General features: G+C 35.6%; 1 protein-coding gene across 4 annotated transcripts; it reads left to right on the forward strand.

Moving 5' to 3' along the window:
• Window positions 1–9218: 9218 nt before the first annotated feature.
• On the forward strand, window positions 9219–24177 carry MBIP (MAP3K12 binding inhibitory protein 1). Of its 4 annotated transcripts, none has more exons than XM_083361072.1 (10): window positions 9219–9401; window positions 14374–14493; window positions 16195–16416; window positions 16518–16614; window positions 18517–18582; window positions 19840–19992; window positions 20921–21018; window positions 22102–22140; window positions 23583–23669; window positions 24047–24177. In XM_083361072.1, exons 1-10 carry the CDS (start codon window positions 9270–9272, stop codon window positions 24059–24061), a joined length of 1029 nt encoding a protein of 342 aa, XP_083217198.1. In that variant the 5' UTR covers window positions 9219–9269; the 3' UTR covers window positions 24062–24177. The 4 variants fall into 4 exon arrangements, with proteins under 4 accessions (XP_083217198.1, XP_083217197.1, XP_083217196.1 ...); XM_083361070.1 differs by lacking the exon at window positions 24047–24177 and adding an exon at window positions 9996–10028 and having other exon boundaries at window positions 9255–9401; window positions 23583–23951; XM_083361071.1 differs by lacking the exon at window positions 24047–24177 and having other exon boundaries at window positions 23583–23951.
• Window positions 24178–24808: the final 631 nt, after the last annotated feature.

Below are 24808 nucleotides of genomic sequence, written 5' to 3' on the forward strand. Positions count from 1 at the left end.
AAAAATAGGCTAACACTAAATACTGATGCATTTAGTCCAAACTCTCAAAATAATTTCTCAGACCTAAAAGGAATAGTTAGTTCTCTCTTTTTGTCTACAGAAACACCCACCCACAATATCAAGATCAATATCTATATCTATATATTCAGAGAAAGAATATTATAGTCACTTTTAATCTAACAAGTGCCAAAGTAGAGAAGGAACTAGGATAATTATGTGTGCGATTGCTATGTACCAAAATTTGTAATAGGTGTATAATAGGCATGTAATGGGTTGTACTCGGAAAAGGAAATATGACCAAGACAAAAGTTAAATTTGATGTCATTTAATTTAAATCTTTCTCCTGAGGTGTCTGAGAACAGGCTCAGAGGGTAAGCAGAGTAAATCTGTTTAGTATTGCCCTACATAGGCGACAACTGAAAATATGAAGGGTATTGGCTGGTCTGGTAAGTTGAAAACCACCTTGAAAGAATGCAGTGGCAGACTAGAGGGCTATTGCATAGCATCAAATTACCAAGAATTTGACTTGAAAATGCTATTTTTGATTTAAATATACTTTAATTAATATGAGTTACATATAATGAATTCTATTATTTAACATTATTCAATATTTTTGTTTTAACTTTGAGGAGGATAGGAAAGGATGACGAACTTATAGAGACTCACATACTGCCTTGCTCAAGTAATAGTGTGGAAAGCATTTTTTCCCTACTCTGTAAAGAATGCAAAAAACATTTTCTCACTTTCTTTACTTCGATAGGAAATTCCTAGATCACTTCAAGATCTTCCCTTGTACCCTGTTCAACATACTTAAAGCTACTAGGTTAAGATTATGCTGCTGATATATACAACTATCTCCCTTCTTTCTCATTAAAACTTTAATGCATGCTTTATATCTGACTAAAATCAGAATAATTAGATGTTGCTGATTAAAGCTGAAGTTTTTGGTTCATCTAGACATGTGCTGCTGCTTGACAGACCTTGATAGTCAGTGGTATGGCAGTGATTGGCAACCATCACAGACAGTTATCTTAATGTTCTCATTCACAATTTGGAATCTTGTTTAATGCATATCATTCGCACTCAAGCTACAGTTCCCTCTCACTGGGTATTGAGACATTGATATTATTCTTTTTTCTTTCTTTCACAAACAAGGACACATTTTTACCAGGGAAACGGTGCAGAAGAAGGGTTTTTAAAACTATTGTTTTCTCACCAGCTTATTAGCTTCGTAAAGATGTTTTAAATAAAAGGACATTGGGTGTATTAAACTTATTTTTTCCTACATCAGCTCTAACATATCCCCAAAAACATTGGTGGAACTGCTTTTTAATCATATTTTCTACCAAAATACCTAATGCTAATTAAGTAAACTAAGAGAATATTTCCGACATTGGACTACTACCACTAACTCCATAGCACCTTCACCAAGTCAGTTTTGAATGAGAGCAGTGCTTCCTTCCCCTCATTGACCTTCTAAGAAAATACATGAGTAGGTGCATTTTTTTGGAAGAGGAGAATAAAATTTTCACACCCAAACTTTTTGCCATACCAATGCATGAGTAAAGAAAACAAGGAGACATAAGCCAGATAGGCTGCTGAGACTTAGGCACTAGGTACAAACAGTGGTGGGATTCAAATATGTGAACAACTGGTTCTCTGTGTGGATGCTGCTTCCAGAAGTCCATTCTGGGCCTGGGCAACAAAAAAATTAGCTACTGGTTCTGCCGAAGTGGTGTGAACCAGCTGAATCCCACTACTGGGTTCAAAGGAGAGGCAGAATTAGGTATCTCTACTCCTGATATGTCGTTGTAGAGATTTGGTCCATGAGAATCTTGTTCACTTGGTCTTTGTGTGGAAAGCCACAGGGCAGTGAGGTAGAGAAGTGCTTGGTTATGGATTGGAAACATACAGTATGATGGGATAGAAACTTTCAGTACAAAATATAATAGCAGTGGAATAGGACCACAAAATATAAACCAAAGTTCCAAAAAGGTTTGTCTCATTGTGCTTTCTTGTATAATGTGACAGCATTAGGTTAGCCTTGACAGTGAACTGAGATTCCCTGGGTGATATTTTAATTTATTATCAAGTTTATATATCACCAGACACCTGGCAATGAAGTTGTAGCTGCAATCACTAACTTAAATCTCAATGTGAGGAAAAAATGATGAGGGAGAAGAAATTATTTGGGAGAAGGACATGATGTCAATGCAACAAATATACAATTTCTAGAGTCCCTTTGGAAACCCTGGTTCTTAATTTCAAATAAGTGAGAATAGAAAAGAAACCTTGCTCTTTCCATATAAAATGAAATTATTTTATTTATTCAACTTTTTACCCTGCCTTTATTACTTGATAAATAAGTCAAGGTAGTGAACATACATAATACTCCTTTCTCTGCTTATTTTCCCCACAAAAAAACCACCTATGTCAGGATGAATAACAGACAGAATTGTGCTACATGGATGTGGCTAAGCAGCCAAGATAAGGTTCAAAGTCAAATCACCAATTTACACTGTTTTTAAGACCTTTTATTTTTTGAATAATCCTCTATCTCTAAACCCCTGTAAAATAAATTAAGTGAAAGTATGACAGGCTGTAGCTTTTCATCTGAGGCAAACATACTTGCCAAGATGTTCTTTAGAGAGGCTGCCCCAAGACAGCTGCAGTTGTGAGCCACAGCCAGCTGCTGTGCTTGCTTCTGCCAAGCTACAGCGAATATAGAAATCAGAAGAGGTGTCATAAGTTGTATAACAAGTATTTGCCAAGTCTCTCACAGTGGTCCTCAACATTTGCCCCACCAGTGTGGAAGGTCGTCAGCAAATAGAGGAAAAATATGAAGCAAATGAAGATCTTCTCCTCCAGTTTCTTTAGATATTTTTTTTAATGAGCTGAAACAGCACTTGGATTTCTCTAAACCTGTCCATCATCTAAAAGTATTTATATAAGACTCTCTGCATTATATTGTAACCTCTGCAATGCTGGTATTAACTACTGACATCTGCCAAGTCTGACTAGCAAGTGCTTTGTAGCATCAATTCATCCCCCAGCAAAATGCATTTCTGAGTGCTGCAAAGTCCTTGTTATTGCTAAGGGGAAGTATCAGTGCTCATATGACACCTAGCAGAAATTAGTATCCACATTTGAAGAAAAGCTTTTGTCATTTTTTTTCTTCCTTGAGGATTATGTAGACTTTATTGAGATGACTACATCTGACACCTGCTGTAATATAAATGCAGCTATAATTAGCCAACTGATGCTCACTGCAGTTTAGGTCGAATCCCTTCTGTGGGAATTATGCTTTAAAATATTCAGAACTCCAAGTGGCTCTCATTACATTTAATTTTTACTTAGAATGAGGTGGTCCAGGAAAAAAAAATAGCATTGTAATAGCCCCCTGCTGAATGCCACACAGCAAAGTGAAAACCCATAGATTTCTCCCCTCCCCACAACACACACACACACACACATAAATAAAAAAATGAGAACAGCAGACTACACTACAGCCTTCCATTGAAGTCTGGTTTGGCTTAATTGTACTTTTTGCACTCATCAGTCTCTCCTCTTCAGAACAAGCTACAAAAATTGCCTGAATAGCCAAAGAAAAGTTTCCCACAGTCACTGGTCACAGAAAAACACCATTGTCCTTCCTCACAGTTTGATGGACAACATTTCTATAAATGGGTCGTCAGTCCATCAATGGCACCCTCGCTGAAAAGGCAAAAGAAGAGAACAGATTCTGCCAATATCTGACAAAGCATGTTAACACATAATCAGGCATTCAGTAGCCAGGCAGCTGCCCCCGGGACCTTCATAACACAGGTGCCTTTAAGCCATTTCCTATTCACCGATAAAGGAAACAAGCGGGCAATACCTGGGAAAGGAGCAGTCTATAATAGCCTGTCAGATGTCCATCTTTTTGCCTGCATGCATAAAACTCAAAAGGATATAAAAGAAACTTCAGATTGAACAGTGAAGCTATAAAAGGAGGATAGCATTCACAACTCCTCCATAACTTCAACTTATTCTTCTTACAACTCTCCGTTCCTATTGACGGGTTAATTCACACACTTCTTAAATGTGAAGTGATAATATGATATCTGAAGATAATTCAGTGGCTGAATTTGCACGACAGGCTTACTCACGAGTACTTTTACTCAACCAATTTTCCTAGTTTTGCAGGACATACTGGATTGTGGACAAATCATACAGGCTGCATTCAGCATCATACTGGATAATTACCGTTTTTGACTAGCTAGTCAATTCTGTCCAACCACAACTTTCTCAGTCTTGCACTTTCTTTATACCAGCTCACTTTTCCTTCAATTGATTGATTACAGGTGGCCATCAATTTATAGCCACAATTGGGACCAGAGTTTTAATTGCTAAACAAGGTAGCTGTTAAGTGACTTGCACCCAATTTTTCAACTTTTTTGCCACAACTGTTAATCGAATCACTGCAGTTGTTAAGTGAATCATGAATCATTAAGCAAATCTGGCTTCCCTCATTGACTTTTCTTGTCAAAAGCCATCTGGGAAGGTTGCAAATAGCAATCACATGACCACTAGATGCTGCAACTATTGTCAATACACGCCAGTTGCCAAGCACTCAAATTTTAATGTGATTGTGGGGATGTTGTGATGATCATAAATACAAGGATTAATTGTAAGTCATTTTTTCTAGTGCCATTGTAATTTCAAACTGTCAATTTTGATCAATTGTAAGTTGTATGCGCTGTCCAGTTAATATCAGTTTTCAATGACTACAGTACATATACCTTCTCCAAGATGATCTTTCCCCAATCTGGCCTTTCAGGTCTCTTAATAGTGCACCTATCACAACTATAATCAAGTCCATCCACCTTGCTGTTGGTCATCCTCTTCTCCTTTGGTTTTCTACCTTTCCCAGTGTTATGGATTTCTCAAGAGAACAGAGTCTTTGCATACTGTATTCAAAATATAATAGTTTAAGTCTGGTCATTTGTACTTAGAGTGAGAGCTTTGAATTGATATGTTTTCTTTTTATTTGTTTGTTTTGTTTTCTTGGTTTTCCATGGCACTCTTTTGAACCAAAGTTCAAAAACATCAATACTCTTTTTCTCTCTCTGTTCTTGCATTATTTTGATCAGAATGATGCAAAATATAAACCAATCATCCTATAACTTTTGCATTAATTCTTGTTAATCTTTATCATATCCCACAGAGGTAGCCAAGATCTAGAAAGAAAGAAATATGCAGATTTCAGTAAATATCTTTAAAGTCAATTTTGGGGTAAATACAGAATAGTGAGACTATAATAAGAATTTCCATCTCTCATTTAGAGAAACGTTATTAATGCAGAGTCTCTGAACTATTTAAAATGTTTCTTCCCAGCTTCCTCACCACCTGGCTGACAGTTGCTATATGTAAAAGAAGTTGTCAACAGACTTGCCTTCTATCTCTTGACTGCTTACGTTCTGCTCTTCTATTACCTCCCCACAATCTCTCACATCTTTGTATAGGAAAAAAATAATGAAGTGATTACGTACACATTACCAAGTCACATAGTCATTTGATAAACAAACAACTGTACATTAACATGTCTACACTTAACACCATCTACACCTACAGTCTTACTGTTTTTTAACATTTTCCCATTTATAGCATTGATTTAAGTTCTACTCTTCAGCCCTATAAATCTTTCAAATGCTCCTTGGTTCGTTTTTATCCCAATAATTTAATCATATTTATTATAAATTATATTCACTTTGATAGAAGCTTATTTAGCCTTCTTCATCCCCGTTCCATAAAGTGTTTTTTTTTTAAAAATCCAACAAAATTGTCCGCATTTTCTAAGTTTAATCTGAATTCTTGCTGAATCTAACTAAATTTTTGCAGCTGTTCTTTTCTCTCTCTCTATAGGATATGTATGTTTCTGTCCTTTTCATTTCTTTTAGCAATCATTTTCATATATGCATTTTTCCCTCCCTCATAACTTCTTTCAGATTGCTCTTCCAAGTATTGTACTGTATAGTTTTTTTATACTTCCTGTTACCAAAATTCCACATATTTCTGTCATTGAGTAGAAAAAAGTAATTGCCAAGCAATTTCCACATCCTCTTTATGTCCTTTTGCACTCCCACTGTTTTGACAAATATATCTAAGTTTTCATATAGATAAAATTTCTCTTAATGCAATTACTTTGTTTCTTTTCATTCTTTCTTCTATATCCTTTTCTCCCAAGATTCTTTCCTGAAGCTACCAAAAAGTGGTTTTATCATGTTCAGAGTATTCATCAACTCTGTAGCCTTCACTACTTCTCAAGTCTTCCATCATCAGACAATAAACACTATTTTTAGATTTCTATTCATTCTTTTGTCATGTATACATAAAAAAGAGCTATGTATTCAAAACAATCCTTTCTTCTAAGCAATCTCTTACCAGTCACCACTCTCCTTCATTGTTGATTCTCCAAACCGAATTCTCCAAATTCTCCTAGTTTTTTAAGGAAACTCATCTTGTTCCTATGCATTCATTTTTATCACCTAGCAGAATATTTCTCCCCATTGAATCATATTATTCAAAACATTACAACTTTTCTCCAAAACTCTTATCTGGTTCTTCCCCTATACTATTCAGCAGAGTGCAATCGAAGCTATCACAAATCTTTCATATGTATCCATAGCTTACATTTTAACAATTCATAATTTTCTGATCTATGTTTTTAGCCTTTCATTTATAATTTATAATTAAGTCTTTATTTTATTTATTTTATTTTATTTTAATTCCATTTATATCCCGCCCTTCTCCGAAGACTCAGGGCGGCTTACAAGCTTTACTCCTCTGTATGCATTAGTTCCACTCAAACAAGCATCTTCCCTTTCTTTTGGTTTCACAGACACACAAGATACATTATTTAATTCATATTTTGTACCATTTACTTTTCTTACATTTATTTTTTATTTATTTATTTTAATCCCATTTATATCCCGCCCTTCTCCGAAGTCTCAGGGCGGCTTACAATTTAAAGCACAAATCAATGTGCTTAGCAATAGCCTTCATTCTATATATATGCCCAAGCGGCATTATTACAAAGTCAGCTTATTGCCCCCAACAATCTGGGTCCTCATTTTATCTACCTTGGAAGGATGGAAGGCTGAGTCAACCTTGAGCCTGGCGGGATGCAAACCTGCACTAATTGCAGGCAGCTGGTGTTACTTAAGGAGGCATTAGCCCACTGCTCCACCAAGGCTCTTGTAATTGAATTCACCATCCCCTCATATGCCATAGCTGTGCCTAGATAGACCCAAATACATTCTACTAAGTCTGCCACTCATGGTGGTTTTGATCAGTTGAGGCTTTCACACATTACTTAAGAGAGAAAAAGTGAGGTTTCCAACCTTGGTAGTTCCTGCGTCACGTGCATCATTTTTTTAAAGGATAAAGGCAGTACCAATAGGTTCTGCAAGCATGGCATTATGAGAGCAGGCTGCCCAGAAAATTGCCTGCATCTCTGCTGCTTTCTTCCCCTCTCTTTAAGTTCTCTCCCTATTGTCCACAAAACAAAGTTGACCATAAAAGCTTTTCTGTGTGGTGGGAGAAAGAAGAGGGAAGGCATGTGTGAGTAGCAATAATAGTAGTAGAGCAGGTAAGAGTGAAGAAGAGTAGTGGTGAGTAATATTATGTATATGTATGTTATCTAGGGCCCTGAGTTGTTGGTAGCTGTTTTATGTCTTGAGCCCACCAAATTGGATAGTTTAAAAAAACCAAACACATAATGAAGTGGTGATAGCAATGGGATATCTATAAAATGGTGGAATATCCAAAACAAGATATGATACCTGTATAGATGGAATTGGCTCAAACTCAAGTACTTGAATATGTGTGTTTTGTTGTAGAGACACTTATATTGTTAGCTCTTCTGTGTCTTATGCCCATCAAATTAGGTATGGTTTAAAAGAAACCACGACAGGCACAAGCCATTTTTTACCCTAAACATGCTGAAATTATTAATGCAAACCATGAAGGCTTTTTAAGCCAAAATACTGTTCACAGCATCACTTCATCCAGCAGAATGTATAGTTATGCAGTGTACTAAGACTAGAACACCAGGTTACCAAAGATGGTTTTTAATTGTTAATTTAAGAATGAAAATATGCCAAAAAAGACAGTCCCAGATTTTAAAAATAATTTTATTCATGTATTTAAAATACTTATTACAACACAGAATATTAAGAAAAGGTGATCCTTATCTCTGATAAGAAGGACCTGCCTGCAAGAGTACATCAGCCTCAGGCCCTTGGAATACGTCCACAGTAGTTTCATGCTGAACAACTTTGGTGGGCTGTTTCCATTACCAGCAGCAGGCATTAAATCAAGGTGTTTCATATATGGTTTATGACTACTTCTGCAGGTTTTATCTTTGTGTGTGCAATACACAATGCACCAGTGATCTAATAAAATTGATTTATACAAGATTCTTTCTGGACAGGAAGTCTGAACACGAATCTTTATTTTTTAAAAATATATTTTCCGTAGGTGGTCCCAATATTAAACTTTCTTCAGTGTTTGCTTTTGGGGTGCCCCCTCCCCCGCCCAATATAGGAACAGCTAAACTAGCCACACCATCGCTTTTGATTTCAACCCCCCTCTCAGGACAGCTCTGGGAATCGTCAACTCATTCGTAACTTTTCAAGGCTCGCATGCCCTCCATCGGCATTGAAACCCTATTTTCCTTCCATCGCCTTCCTCCGTGGCCTTTTCTATAGCGAGCTGGGATGTTAATTCCTAGGGACAAAGCAGGAGGACGACCAAGTGCCATGCGCAGGAGTGACGCCGAATAACAACCAAGTACCGTATACTGTACTAGCGTATACCCTTATTTGACCTTACGGTTCAAAATGCCCTTTCCAGAACTGCAGGATATGATTTGCATTCTTTGAATGTAAGCTCCAGATCTCTGTTCAACACGTGTTTTCCTACGCACGCAGCTCGCAACATCACAGAAGGCTCCGTGCCCGCTTCTGCGAGAAGGAAACACGAGAATGAGAGCAACACCTGGAAAAAGGAGGCAGCACCGCAGAAGCGTCACAGCCGGGCTCCTCAGTTTATGGCCGCGTCCCGTTCTTGGGCTGATTTAGGACTCCTAAACTGGGAGCGGGGGTGGGGGGGGGAGAGAGAGGGAAGGGGAAGACTCTGCCGTCATCTCTGTGCGACACGAGGCAGGAGCAGAGGGAGGGACGCACAATCCCCTACGCGGCCAATAGCGTTTGTTTTCATCGGCTGTCATGGCCTCCACGGAAGGAGAGGTAGGCTTCAATCCGCCCCAGGATCCCGCTCCGCCGACGGACTCCTTCGATGAGCCGCTCGGGGAGGTCTTGAGAGGTTCTCTGCGGTCGCTGCCTCGGTTGATTGGGCAGGTAAGTAAGGACGGGGAACGAAGCCGTACCTCCACTTGGCCAAGGGACGGATGTCTAGAGAGCGGGTCTTCCCCATCGCCACCGCTTCGGCTCTCCAAATGCCCGAGGTGGAAGACTCCGGGATAGCGGGGTTGACGCGGGCCTTGCTTGAAGGGAGGAGATTGGAAAGGTTGCCCCTCCCGAGATGCTGTAGGAATAATCCGAGGCGATGGACTGTTTGAGCGAGCCAAAGGATAAACTAGCGGAGCTCAGACTGGCTTGGCTTTGAAGAGGAACCGTGCCCTGGGGAGCGAGGGCGCTCTTCCCACGTTTTCTCCTTCACGCCTTGAGATGCTTTTAGAGTAGAGCCGCCGCTGTAGTTGGTGTGCATCGCCAGCTTATTGCAACCGTTCTGAATAGGCTACAAGGAAGGAAACCCCGTCGTTTTCTTTGGGGGAAATCATTGAGACGCAGGGAGTTCCTTTTGAGACGTAATTGCTAGGCATTCAAGATTTGGAGTATTTTGTAGGGTGTTCTTTCATGTTTGATTTAGTTTTGAAATGACATCTTTCTTTGATATTATGTCTGGTACCTTGTTCTCTTTCACTGTAACAGAGTTACCAGTGGAGAATGGAGGCTTTCGGAATGGTAAATATAGTCTACCTTCCACAGCAGAGAGAAACAGCTATTACAGTATGTCATGTCCCCATGTATGAGGCTTTACATAACTAACACACACACACACACACACACACACACACAGAGAGAGAGAGAGAGAGAGAGAGAGAGAGAGAGAGAGAGAGAGAGAGAGAGAGAGAGAGGATTGTCTGCTTTATCTTCTTTTCATTTCTTCTATTTTAAAACAATTTCCTTGCTTTCTGATTATGTAGCTAATACCTAATAGTCTGTCAGCCATGAATAACAAATGGTTCTGATTCAAAATGAATGCTGTCACTTTATCTAAAGGGGGAGGGGGGAAAGACATGTGGATTTCAAAACCTTTTCAATATGTTTACATATGGTTTTAAATAACTGAGTACTTATGCACATCTGTAAGTTTGAAATACTTACAGCCTAGACTTGGGGGGAGGGAAATCTGGTTATAAACATTGTGTTCTCAAAGAACATGGACTCTTGAATTAGGTGAAATATAACAAATGCAGTCCCATTGTCAAAATCATCTTTTTTGCATCCTTTAGGGTTTTTTGCCTATTTCAGTTAAAAATAAGAACCTACTTATTCAGATTGCATACTTCTAGTTACATTGCTAGTAAATGATGTAGTATGCTATTTTGATTGTAAAAGTATACTGAAGTAAAGTATACTTTAAAACGTATACTGAAAAGTTAAAAATGATGAGGAGAGAGGGCATAAGAATATATAAGAACGCTAGAAATATTTGTTATAATGAGAAAGAAGCAAGAGAACTGTGAGCTATAATTTCAAGACTTGTAATATGTCTTTGCCAAAATCCATCTTGAGGGTGGAAATTAGTTGACTGCCTGCTTAAAGTGACATTTTCTCCTTTAGATAAGTGGATTTAGATCTGTAACACAAAAGCTCAATGATTTATTTTCTGGCCTTGGCTATATTTCAGAGACCATTATACTTCCATGATCTGCTAAGGTTATTAAAAATCTATTTCATTTGTAATGGTTGAAAGCAATTTTTACAACTGGGTACCACAGTGCTCTGAGTACATACTCTACATTGAACTAAATTTGAATTTCTTCATACAGAATTGTAGCCAAAAAACTTGCATAATGTTTGAAACAAATAGAAATATTTTGGGGGGTTTTCTAATAAAAAACTGTTCTCTTGCACTCTGTGTAACATATTAATTTTACAACTAAGTGAATTGGAAGACCATGACCAAAATCATTGGAGCATGAAATACAGAACTAATTATACTGAAATATAGGGCTGAGACCATATGTATTTATAATATCCAACAACTTTGCTTCCCATAGTAACTTTTCCTACAATTATGATTAAATTTAAATGTATGTTTTATAAACTACACAAGAAAAAAATATCCCCTGGACTCAGGAGTACCCAAAATATTCTTGCTTAATAAGAATGTCTCATGCTGTGTCACAGTTGCCAATGACATGAATAGAGAAAAGGCATTGGTAGCAACCAGAAATAATAATATGATGATTAAGTTAAGCTAGAATGTGTTATTGTCTCCCAGATGCCCCATACTTATTTAAACACCAGAGAAATGGGAACTGTCCAAATCCTGTTGAGAAAGACAGACATATTTGCAAATCTATCTTAACTATCATGTTTAAATGTTGACATTTTGCTTTATCTATCAGTCTGCCAGCAGAATAAACACTAAAAAAAATATTATATTTTTAAATTGCTCATTAGATTTATAATCTGTTGTTCCTTTAGAACAGGCATGTCCTATGGGCCGCAAGCAGCCCTAGGACAGCTAATAATGCAGCCCACAAGATCATAAACTTTTAATATTTTGTGATTTTTAGTGATAGTTACTATAATATATTTTATGTGCCAAGACAATTCCTCTTCACTCAATGTGGCCTGGGCAAGCCAAAAGGTTGGATATGCCTACTTGAGAAACTTAATGTAACATACACAGCACTTTCTTCAATTCTTCTCTACAGTACTAACCCTGTGAAGTAGATTGGGTTGAGGGATGTAGGTGGCCTCAAATTGCCTTTCAGTTTCCATGATTGAATCTGGACTTCAATTTCTGTGGAAGTAACCTCTATACCACAATTTCTCCAAATATTTATTTTATTGGATTTATTAATATTTATTAATATGTTGGGGATCATTTGAAGCAATTTTAGATGGAATATAGACAGAAGAGTTGAAAACATATTACATATTTTCAGACACCCTAATCTCTACTCACACAGAAATCAGTTTAAATATATTGTTTTATTCCGTTTGTGTCTCATTCCCATAGAATTCTCAGCCGTTTTACAAGAATGCAAACATTAAAACATCTCTAATCCAGTAACATCCAAAAGCCTAAGACACAAACCAGAAAAACCTGAGTCTCAAAACAGCAAACTGCTAGAAAATAATCTAGAATAGACAGGTTTCAAGCCCCAAACACTCTCTAGAAGAGCTCCATCCTCAACTCAAAAACAGCTAAAGGGCCAAACTTTCAACATTTCAGAGGATGGCTTTGCTGCAGAAAAGCAATGTTCCCACCCCCTCTTTATTAGTTGCTGTTTCTGGCAAATTGATGAGGTCAAGCCTAACGCCGGAAGGCACAAGTAGCTTGGTGTCATGCTATAAAGGGCTTATAGGATTCCACTAAGAATAGCTGAATTATTAGAATATTTCCAAACCACCTAGATACCTAAAATGTTAGTACATTAGTAATGAAAGCTGCCTGCCTAAGAGCAAAGCATATATTTATGTCTCTTGAAGCTTGTGATTATAAATATAATTTCTAATCATTATGAATACCTCAAATTACCAACAAGCTGAAATTTGACAGCCACAGAACTCGGTGAGCCAGGATTTCTGGAAAAGAAAAAGGATAATTTATTTTCAATAATCAAAACAAAGTTAATTGCTCTCCATTAAGATATTCCTAACACCAAACCTGGCAAAGCTGAAATGAATCTCCCCACCCCCATTCACCCTACTGAATTATGTTTTGAGTGAGAACTACAGAGTTTTAAAAAAATACTAGGAAGATAGATAATAAAGCTCAGGTTTTATCCATAAATAAACATGGGCTTGAACGAAATAAAATATATTAATCTGCAATTACATGCAACAGATTGCAATAAAAATACAATGTTTACAACAGTAGGGATATTATGTAACCATAAAAGTTAAATAATATTTCACTTGATCTAGATATACTGCCACTTCGGTATAGTGGTTAGGGTGCTGTCCTAAAAACCAGGGGACTGTGAGTTCTGGGCCTTCCTTAGGCATGACAGTCAGATGGGTGACTTGGTCCAGTCACATTCTTTTCAGTCTGACCCACATCATAGAGTTGTCGTGGGGAAAATAAGAGGTATGAATATTAAGAGCAGCAGGGGGTGTGATCAGGGGCAGAGGGTATGATCATCTGGTCTGTTCACTCCCTGCTGCTTTAAGTATGCTTGCCATCTTGAATTGACCAAAATATATAAAAGGTGGATAAAAATCTAATAATATACACAATGAAAAACATAAGGTGGAATATTTCATCCACTCAGTTGTGTACCTATTTCACAGATTGACCCTCTTTTATATAACCATGGGTCCTAAGAGCAGTTCTAATCAAGAACAGAAAATAGCTTATAAAACCAAAATGGTAATAATTAGTAACTAAAGTCAGCAACGTAGTTTGTTAGAAGAAAAAAAAACATTTCAAATCAGTACAGCTGCAAAATGAACCTGAAAGTCCGGCTTTTCTGATTATGATTTATGGAAATTATGACCGATGGGCAGATATTCTGTTTCAGTTTCTCATTTTTTTCTCTTTAATTCAATTCAGTTTTTATCAGTTTGTAATTTTTAAGGAAACTTCAAAAGGTTTTTTTCCTGATAACTTGTATTTTTTCACCTTCCCTTATTTATTTTGCAAGCTGTTTTCTCTAAGACAATACATTTCAAACACGCTTTTTAAAAAATTGATATATTTACACATTTTTACATTTGAAATAAACTTGTGGAGACAGCCAGAAGCTTCCAAAGCAGTCCTGCAAGTCTACCTGTTAAAAAATGAAGTAGCTTTAATAGTTTGAAAAGAAGGGCTTTGTATATACTCAGGTGGATTCTGAATATTTTATTTCAAAGAATTTCTACAACAGTAATTATTACCTTTAAAATCTGTTATTGGCTTTTCTGATTGCTTGTATGGAAAGCAAGCTCCCAGACTGGGTGAGCCATTGATCTAATCTGCATGGCAGTTCTTAGGTCACATTTTATTCAGATCTTACCTTCTAGTATAATTGCTAATGTTTTACATAGTAACTTTTTGAAGATGTTATGTGTTTGGATTTTAAAGTTTAACCTAGAAGAAGATGTGGTGAAAATTAACATAAACTGGGAGAAACTTCAAGGCGTGTCACTACCCCAGCCTAAATTGATCTTTACTGCTCTTCAGCAGCATATTTCCTCTTTACAGGTAAATGTTTCTTATTGGGCACTTTTCTAAAACCCAATTGCACAATTTAAACCTTAAATCCTCTACACTACTTTTAAAACTGATGTATTTGCAATAGTTGCAGCTCATTATGTGAAATACCAGAAATTCTTCACTTCCTAAAGGTCCTAACTGTTTTAAGATAACAGGCTTATAGGAAGTATTGTAGGGAAATACTGTTGCAAGCTGTTCCGGTTAAGTAGATTGGGAAAATGCATTCCTGTTGATTTCTGCACTTCCACTGTAAATGCAGTACATTTGTATCTGGGGTGGTTATAATTAAGCAATAACACGGCAGGTGTATGTCATGCTAGGATAATGATTCCATGCGTTGGGTGAGTTCTGCCGTTTGTGGAGTGCTTTCAGTGGATCAAGAAGTGGCATTATCCCAGCATGATGCATCCTGGTGTATGTGCGTCTCAGCAATTAACCTTAGTGCCAGCACAGATCTTTTTAAAGTAACTTTTTTCTGTGCCTAATGTTTCATCTTATCAAGTAAGTAGTTTCACTGTTACATCATTCTCATTTGATGCTTTTTAATCTTTATTAAAGTTAAGTTTGCTTTATTAAAGTTAAGTTGCTTTCCTGTCAAATTGGAATGTAATGTGTCAGCAGCATCTCCTGTGAAAACTCCATTGGGAAAAATTACCATATTATTGGCACCATTTCAGTCCGTGTGGCACTGTAATAGTGGAAGTTTTCAGCTGAATATTTCATCACTCTAAATGTATACATTAAAAGTAAATAAGATTGAGCAAAAGCTAGTTCTTGTGTTGCCTTTAAAGATGTATTTTTTTTACTTCTGTAGAATCATCAGTTTTCTTATTTTCAAAATAAATAATAATGCTTACTAAAATTTCTGTAGATAGCCCTAGCATAAAATCCTGTTTTCGGAATTTCCTGACAGTGGGAGCAGGAGACATATTGAAATAGTTACTGTTGCACAGCTCTTCTTTGTATTGCTTGAAAGTACTCTTTCAGGATTGTGTCATTATTCAGTCTTTTTAAAACACAGGTATTAAAGAATGGCTAAACTTTCATTTTTCCCCTAAATTTTATGACAATGGTAAACATTTATTAAAAAGCAAATATGGTGTTTAAATTTTAAAAGAGATAGGTAGTAATATAGCATTTGTTTTTTTTCAAATATTGGCTGCACTGGGATAGGCATGAGTCTGGAATAGGATATTTACTTTCACTTATGTGTTTTGGGTGGCTGCCCTTTCAAGTGGAGATGCTGCCAGTGATGTAATGCTAAAGCAAAACCTTTAACAGAATGAGAGTCTTGGCTCTCATATTAAGGAGGAAAAATACTTAAGCCTTAATGTTCTGAGTAAGCATTTGAATGACATGTAAATTAAGTGGTATTGGTGCCAAAAGCTGCTGCTTTGATTTGACACAAAATAGATGAGTAACAGACAGATTTGCTGTGATAGTCTGGGATCTCTAGAGGTTTTTTGGGTTTTTTTTAAATACACAGATTAGTAAAAGGCAGTGATCAGAAGGGCAGTGACACTTTGAGATGCTGTATTTTAATTCCTATTTGATTAGATTATGTACACAATAATGAGAACATATGGTCTCTGAAATTATTTTAAGGATTTTAGAAATCCCAGGCTTTTTTTTTTAAAAAAAACATGTTCTGTTGCTTTAAATCAATTCTTTTTCTCTCCTATTCCCTAGCTTTTTATGGAAAAACTTCAGCCTTTGATTAAAGAAGAAAATACTACACCCATTTATAATTTTAGTAAGACAGAACATGGAAATTTTGGAAGTAATTCAGATGTAATAGATAAAGACATACAGAAGGAAATGAAGCATACAGCCAGTGGCTCTGCAAATGTGAAAGAAGCTCCTTTTGGTTTTGACCCAGAAGTAGTTCAGATAAAAGCTGGGAAAGCTGAAGTAAGTGAAAGCAGGACCATTTCTTCCTATCAAGTCAAAATCCTTCTTTCAATCTGAGTAGCAATAATGAACACTAAATACTAGTTGTTTCTTACCTGCAGATTGAAAGACGAATATCGGCCTTCATTGAAAGGAAACAAGCTGAGATCAATGAAAACAATGTCAGAGAATTTTGCAATGTTATGGACTGTAATCAAGGTAGCTATGCAGCCAACTGTTCATTTTCTTATCACATCACCATTCTCTCTTCTCCCCCCCCCAAAAAAAAGAGTCCTCTTAAAAAGGGAGCTAGATTCCCTATTAACAGTGAGAAAAATATTGATTAAACAAAAATTAGACGTTTTTATTTCTCAGATGTTTATCATTATAACAGAATTGTGCCGTTTATAATAAAACTCCATTGACCCAAAAGTTATTTCTTTCCAAGTATATATAGTCCTATAGTCAGTTTCCTAGAATACAATGCAGCTGGTACGTATTTTTATATAGGATTTGGACTGCAATTTATGTGGGAGTACATCCCACTGAATTTAAAAATGAACTATGGAATAAAACAAAAAAATAACCCAATTTATTCTCATTTCAAGAAATGTATTTATTAATGCAGTGAATAGGAGTAAAATATTTCCAAACTGAAATTTTGTTCAAAATAGAAAAGTTAGTTAAAACTAAGAGAAACCTAATTCCCTTCAGCCTATTTCTCAATAGCATTTCAAATTACTCCAAATTACTTTTGCTTAAATGTGGAATTTGCTATTTTTTTTTAAATAACTACCATTTATTAAGACCAAATTTCTAGCAAGAATGGTAGTTGTGGTTTTCTTAATGTATTTCTTAACCAAACATTGATACAATTTTCAAACATGGATATGATGGGTTGTCATTACATAAAGGTCTGTTTTAGAATTACATTTCCTTCATGTTGTACCAGTGAGCTCAGATTTTTATTACTAATCTGTCACCTTTCCAGATTAAGAGTCTTATTTGCTCAGTGTTAAAAATTGGGTTCATAAATAAAAGATAAAAAATTGATATCTACATTATAACTATTAAAATGGGTTGAATAAAATCCAGTTATCAGATTGTATACACAATTTACTAGTTATAAATAAAATGACAAACAAATAGTGACTCATGTATTATGTTAGAAACAAATCAAGACTTCTCAATGAGCATTCAAGGGAATATATATGTGTGTTCTTATAAGTGATTTTCATTTCAGAAAATACATATATTTGTGTCCAAGTGAAAAAAATCTCTTGAAATAATTATAGTACTTTAGGTAATATATAACTTAATAGAAATGAGCATGTTTATTGCTAAAGCCTTTATTTCTTCGCTTAAAAAAATAACTTGCCTCAAAATAAAATTTTGATCCACATTATTATGATAGTGATTTTCAGTTATGAAAACTATCAGATTTTTTATCTCCATCTATGTATATAAAATCTATTTATTTCAACTGAATTGATGATTTAATAATGCATATTTTATTGTATGTTCTAATGTGTATTTGGTAATATTGCACCTTACAAATATGTATAGTTTTTTGTAAATATATAAAAAAATTAAATGTATAGTTAAAATCTTTTGGTATTTTTATTTCTTGTAAAAGGGGAGGGAAAGGTTTTAACTGTGTTCTTATATCTTAACTGAAATTAGTATATTTTTAAGATTGTTTGGGCTAAACCTTACAGACTTCAGTGTGATTTTCTTTGGTCAAAGGTACATTAGAAGGCTCTGCAAAATTATTTCAGTCCAGTATATAAATGAAAAGTAGTAAAAAAAGTTTTTCAGATTAGAAATCCTAGTTAAAACATAACTGTAGACATGCCAGAATTATTCTTAATTGTTATCTTCTGTATCTGGCAGACTAAGAATGTAGTTTATGTTAAGGTAAGTTATGGTTTGATCAGACAACGTATCAAGCCATAATGATTTATATAATTATAATTTTAGCAAATTTAGTGTCTTATAAATGTAGCTTAGCATGCCCTCTAAATTCAATCAATATTTCTACTTTGTTGAACATTTGGAATGAATTCTGAGCTCCCTAAGTGGTTGAAATAATGGGGGTTTTTTTGTTCAAAACATCTTTAGAAAACAGCTGTGCTAGAACTGATGCAGTGTTTACACCTTATCCAGGTTTCAAAAGTCATGTGAAGGGTAAGTATTATTATATCTTTCTTGGACCACTTCTCAAAGAGTTAATAAAGGCAAGAGAAATCTCTTCAGCTTCATTAAATATATTTTTGAACTAATTTCACTGTATTCTGTAAATGTTCATGTTCCTTTCTTTATGTATTTCAAAACAAATCACTGTTGCTAAGTGTTTATCTTAGATTCCGTTAATTTGATAAGCCAATAGCAAGCCACTTTTCAGCTTCAGTAGACTTATATCTTTATATTAAATATGTCTCTGCCGAAAGAAACACTGGAAAAGTTCATGGAGGGAAGTGTTGAATAATTAAAGAGATTCTAAGACAGAAAATTTTAATTAAATAATTTAGTGGCTTGTTGCTTTAAATAAAGGACATGAAAAGTTTAGACAGCAATATTTTTATTATTATTCTACCATGAAAAAATTGTCTAGACCAGGGGTGTCAAACTGTCGGCCCATGGGCCGGGCGCATAATCTGGAAGCCACACCCACCCCATTTCTGGTAATGGCAAAACGGTCCCGATATGTTGCGGGCATCACGTGACGTCGCAAGTTTGACATATCCAGTCTAGACAGTGTCAAGTAAAACTGCCCTTTAATTTTGTGAGCTATCTGCCGTAGTATTTGCTATTCATGTCCCCAAGGTGCTTTTTCAAAAGGCAACTGGACTTTCTTTGTTTTCGCTTCTCATCCAAGAAACTTCTTTTTGTTTGGCATCTTGGTGAATCTAGCCACTGTCATGTATGAATGATAGCTCGTCATTTAGCATGTTGAATATTGCTATTCAACTTGCTAAATGAGGGCTTATTTTGCAAACTATGATAAAACAAAACTTACATTAGCCTTAGTCCTAAATAGTTATGAATTTATCATACTGAAAATATATTTCTACATACTGGCTATAATTGGCATATAGAAAAATGGATAGTATAACTGATACTTTGACAAACTCATTTTGTTTTTAGAAATATAGCAATATTTCTGAGCATGAATTATAGAAGAAGCAGGAATGTTTAATTTTTAAAAAAGAAAATAGGCAGTCTAGATAAAATATCTCTCCCTGGCCATTGTAAAAGAATAGTCACATATACTTTAAGCAGGAGATAGCTTTGTCTAAGGTTGATAGCTTCTGTCAGGATATAATGTTGGGAATAAGTTCCATTTAATCTAATGGATCTTTCACCTTAAAGGCTATGAACAGATGGACTTGCTTGCTTCTGTTATTTGGAAAAATAATAACCTTGTACTTTTAAAAATCCTAGTTTCTCGAGTTATAAATACTTATGGACCTCAGACCAGAAATAAAGATGCCCAGGTTTCCAACCATAATGCTAACACTCATTCTCATGATTGTGGAAATCAAGCAATAGAAGAGAGACTACAGAACATTGAAGCCCATTTAAGGTTACAAACAGGTTAGTAGAAGAGTTTATAGCTGAATTTTAAACTGTTTTTTTTCAGCAACAGCAAACAAACATGTACTTTCATGTTGTATCTCTTACTTTTTGTAACCATAGAATTTTTACTGACACAAGGATTGAAATGGATTAGAGTTGTAAAATCTGGATTGATGTAAATGTATTGATGTACACTATCGTATGATACATTTCTTCTCTATTTTGATCCACTTTTTTCCACCATGAGTTTCAGGAATTATTTAGAGTTTTCATAGTAAGCATTTCATCCAGTTCATCACACTGCCTTCTGGTCCGGTGGTGGTAAATAGGTTAATAGCTGTTGAACTAAGTGTTTTTTAAATTTTTGAATATAGTAACTATTATCTTGTTTTTTCTCCCCTATTTTAATCTTGAGAAAATTGACTTTTTTCCAGCTAGTTATTTGGAGTAATTATTCACTCTATGGAAAAAGATTTGTAAACCCTTGGCTTTTTGCCCTTTTATGACCTCCCATTATATTCTTCACCACTTTGCCAAGGGACAGCCTGACCTTGTTATAGTGCATTCAACTTTGTTGTTGTTGTTTTTTTTGGCTGAATGGATAACGTTGTTGAGCTGTTTTCAGTTAATGAACTATGAAAAAAATATTAATATACTCATTATAGAAATCTACACTGGATCTTGGAGATAATCTATAAAATTTAATCAATGCATTTTGGCAAATTAATGACTATCAATACAGCATTTGTACAAAATATTAAGGTGCTGTAGGTATGCAAATACGGTACAGCAATAAGCAATAAACTTGTCACAAAGAAGATCATAATCAAAATAAAGGTTAATAAAGGTTGGAAGGTTAATCCTGTTCTGAATTTTTAAATTTTTAAAAGTGTCCTAGTCATGATGTATTTTTTTATGCTTTTCCTTTTTTAATGCTTCACTGTAGGTGGACCAGTGCCTAAAGATATTTATCAGAGGATAAAAAAGCTTGAAGATAAAATTCTTGAACTGGAAGGGATGTCTCCTGAATATTTTCAGTCTGTGGTAAGTAATGTGAGGTCTAGGTACCCTGTTCTAAATGTCTTGAATGGGATGTGTCTACCTGGATCCACGGTTTTCAAAACAGCCTTGTTCAGTTCATCTGAAGTGATAGCTCTGCATGGTGATTTCCATCAAGGTCAATTGGGCTATTAGCAGACACAGGAATTCTGTATACACACTGGGAAATTCATGGGATGTTGTTTCAATAAGATTGATTAGCTTTTTAAAAGTGTTCAGAGTGTTTTCCTCTTAAATAGCTGTGGAGATTTTTTTCTTAAGAGCTGATTTATCAAATGGCTTCACATGTACTACACATGTAACAGAGTTCCTGAGTCTGCTTTCTAGTTAAAAACTAACCCTCCATGTCAGTTAAAGGAAGTTAACAGTTACAAAAAAAATAACATATTAAGCAGAAATCTTTTTGTTTAATGTGCTTGTTTTTCTTAAAGAAGTGGGTAGACAGAAAGGGAGAGAAGACTGAGCAACATGCACTGTAACCTTTCCAAGAGTTTAGAACAGACATGTCAAACACAAGGCCCGGGGGCCAGATCCGGCCCGCGAAGTGGTTTCATGCGGCCCGTGAAGCCACCCTGGAAACAGTGAGGGAACGGCCCCCACTGCCTTGGCCCTGGCCCAGAGACCCTCCTTCTGCCAGAGACCCTCAGATCTGTCCCAATCCTGCCCAGGCCCCCATAGGCACCCTTGATGCAAATGATATAGAGCTGGCCATGCCCACCCAGTAGGCCATACACACTCTAGCCACGCCTACCCAGTAGGCCACGCCCACCCAGGCCATACCCACCCGGCCCCTTGAGGGCAACCACAATGCTGATGCGGCCCTCAATAAAATTGAGTTTGACACCCCTGGATTAGAATAACAATGATAACCTGTATAGCAGAAGCACTTATCTGATGGGAGATGAATATGCACCCTAGAAAACTTAAAGAGGTTACTCGAGCAAAAAAGTTAACTCTCAGTAATTCTCATTCATAAAAATGTGTGCCTTTCCAGATGAAAAGGATAATTACTATTAAAACTATAGTACCATTGGTAATGACATATTACATATTTGATTTTTTTTACAGAATTTGTCTACAAAAAAAAGAAAAATTCAACAAAATCAAGTGAGTCTAGTTGTTTCATTTATATGTGCTTACAGTTACAAATTTAGAGATGCTTTCCTAATACATAAAATGGAGGCTGTATCTTTAACTTATTCAGAATGTTCTTTCTGTCTATCACCAAAAGGGTTACATGCATATTCTACTTTGTCTTCCTGCAGTATTAATGTCTGAGTAAAATTTGCTTGACAGGCTTAGCAATTCTAATCTTTGCCCAGCAATGTGGCCATAGTTAAAAACTTTCTTGTCAGGGATTTTAAATTTGGTTCTCAGATTGCTGGTTTAATTAAACAGCAGTTCTGCCACAATTTTCCAGGTGCAATTAATGCTGATATGGACAGTTCTTATGCTAGCTAGCCAACTCACATAAAAAGCAACATTTTTGCCTGTTTGTGCAGAAAAACGTACCAGAAGGATTCAGTACTTCAGATTCAGTGAAGGTGAAAAGGTGCTTTACATCATGCAGCATTACAGGAAAGGTTAATCTGCTTTAAAGAGCTACAGATGGGATTATGTGGCTGATCCCATATACCTTGAAGAACTTTTTCCATGTTATTTCTGAAGTATTGCACTGATAATTAGCAGTTTCATGGATTCCACACACATATCTGAATCTGACTAAAGCAGTTTTTATTGAAATAACGTTCTTCAAACTACTCTTTTTCTAAGATTGGCTTTCCATTTATAAGGTCAGCATTTTGTTTGACAGTTCATTAATAGTTTGAAAAATTTTAATTGACAAAGTCTTTTTCTCTCTCTCTTTTAATACTAGACATTTTAAATTGTCATGAAGATTTTTCCTCTGTAGCCATTAGTATTTAAGTCAGGAATTAACTTTGTATTTATTAGAGCTATGCAATATTTCAGAAATAATTTGGAAAATGATTGAAACATAAGGAAGCATGAATGTAGTAATCTGTCTGTACTTTTTAAAGCTGTTTCCCCTGTCTCAGAATTATTTATGTAGCTGCTTTCTTTAACTGCCATTTAATACTGACAAAAATGTGGCTGCTTTAAAAAGTCTCGGGCAGGTGCTAGGTTTCTATTGAGATGCACCTTTTTGGAATTGAATTCAAAGTTTTGACAGGTTTGGCACCCATGTGACTCTCACACATATAATGGTAGTTTCAGTGCTATTGTTAGTTTGAATTGCAACTCACTTTTTAAAATTAATGTTAGCTGAAGACCACTGCATAAAATCAAGATTCATATCATGTTTGAAAGCTAAGTTTAAATTACTGCTGCCACCAAAGTAATCTTAGATTCCAGACCATGATATTCTTTAAATTAAAGAAGCTTTGAAACTGGTGTGGAAGATTATAAACATGTTGTTCATCCTTTCTCCAGAGTATTAACTCTATGCTTGCTCTCAAATTATTTTTTAATTTAAATGTTTTACTAATTCATGATATTACCATATGCTCTTGTCTTTTTCTGAATGGCAGAACTATACTCTGGCTGAACTTGATGAGAAGATCAATGCACTGAAACAAACATTGCTAAGAAAAACAAATGAAGGGAGGCCCAAAGTGGTAAATCAGTTTCTTTGATTATAGCAATGAGACTTCATTATGCTTTCATGCATATTTAAACTTTTTAGACTGAGTACTCTTTATCTAGCTTTTATGGTGGAAACTAAATATGCACATGAATTTATCTAATTCTTATTGGAAACTTGGATTAAGTAAACTGTGTTACTTATCTAGATTGAAGAATGAAGAATGTTTTGGAAATAGCATTATAAATATCTCCTTTCCAAATGGAAAGGTGGATCTATGGAATTTTTAATAGAAAAAAATAAAATTTTCTTTTCATGTTTTGTGTGGTATGTTGATGGAACAAACACATTTATGTTGAAATATAATTCTGGCAAGGAGTGTTACTGAAAATGTTACTTTATGTCACAAAGCTACAAAATAAATAAAGAAAAACAAAGACTTGTCGTAACTATGAAATGTTCATGGTACCCTTAAAGAGATGAGGATTCTCCTGATGAAGAGGAAGAAACCATCTATAAAAAATTTCTTCATTTGTTAATATTAATAGCCCATTCTGTAAAATTCATACATCATTTTAAGAGAAGTACTCACCAAGGTAAACTCATCCCTATCCAATCAAGTGATGCCAATAGTCATCCCAGCCAACAATTGCTTACACTGACTGTGGGTTTTTGAAATCTTAAAAGTTTCTACAGGTAAAGTATACACTTGTGTGGAATTATTATTTTTATTAGTTTATAATATATAATACAAAAGGACAAAAGAATGTAGTAGAAAATAGGTGAAGAAAAAGGGAAGGGAAAAGTGTAGGCCAAGGGGAAAAAGGAAGAAAAGGCCTTGATTTCCGACTCCCTTTGGTGCAGTAGAATAAGATAATAACATCAAACATCAACTTTACTTTTACACAATAATATAAGCTAGCCATTTCTATAACAACAAAGCTATTAATCGGTAAAACCCAAAATCAAAGTTTAATTTTTTTCCACCTCAAGCACAAAGTCCAGAAGCGGTTTCCAAGTAGAAACAAAAGTAATTGTATTTTTTTTTTTTGTTTAATCAAAGCAGACAATATGGCCATCTCTGCTAATTCTATCAGCATTTGCAACCATTCATCCATTGTAGGAATCAAAGTGGGAGGCCAGTACTGAAAGAAGGAAAAAGAGTAGTTACAT

Source organism: Vipera ursinii (genome assembly GCF_947247035.1).
Source record: "Vipera ursinii genome assembly, chromosome: 1".
Taxonomy (NCBI): Eukaryota; Metazoa; Chordata; class Lepidosauria; order Squamata; family Viperidae; genus Vipera; species Vipera ursinii.

Excerpts from the sequence above, each read along its gene's own strand:
- MBIP (XM_083361070.1), top strand. The coding sequence starts at position 9,270 with ATGGCCTCCACGGAAGGAGAGGTAGGCTTCAATCCGCCCCAGGATCCC. Across the intron at positions 16,417-16,517 it reads TAAAAGCTGGGAAAGCTGAA|ATTGAAAGACGAATATCGGC; the intron begins GTAAGTGAAAGC and ends TCTTACCTGCAG. Across the intron at positions 16,615-18,516 it reads TGTTATGGACTGTAATCAAG|AAAACAGCTGTGCTAGAACT; the intron begins GTAGCTATGCAG and ends AAACATCTTTAG.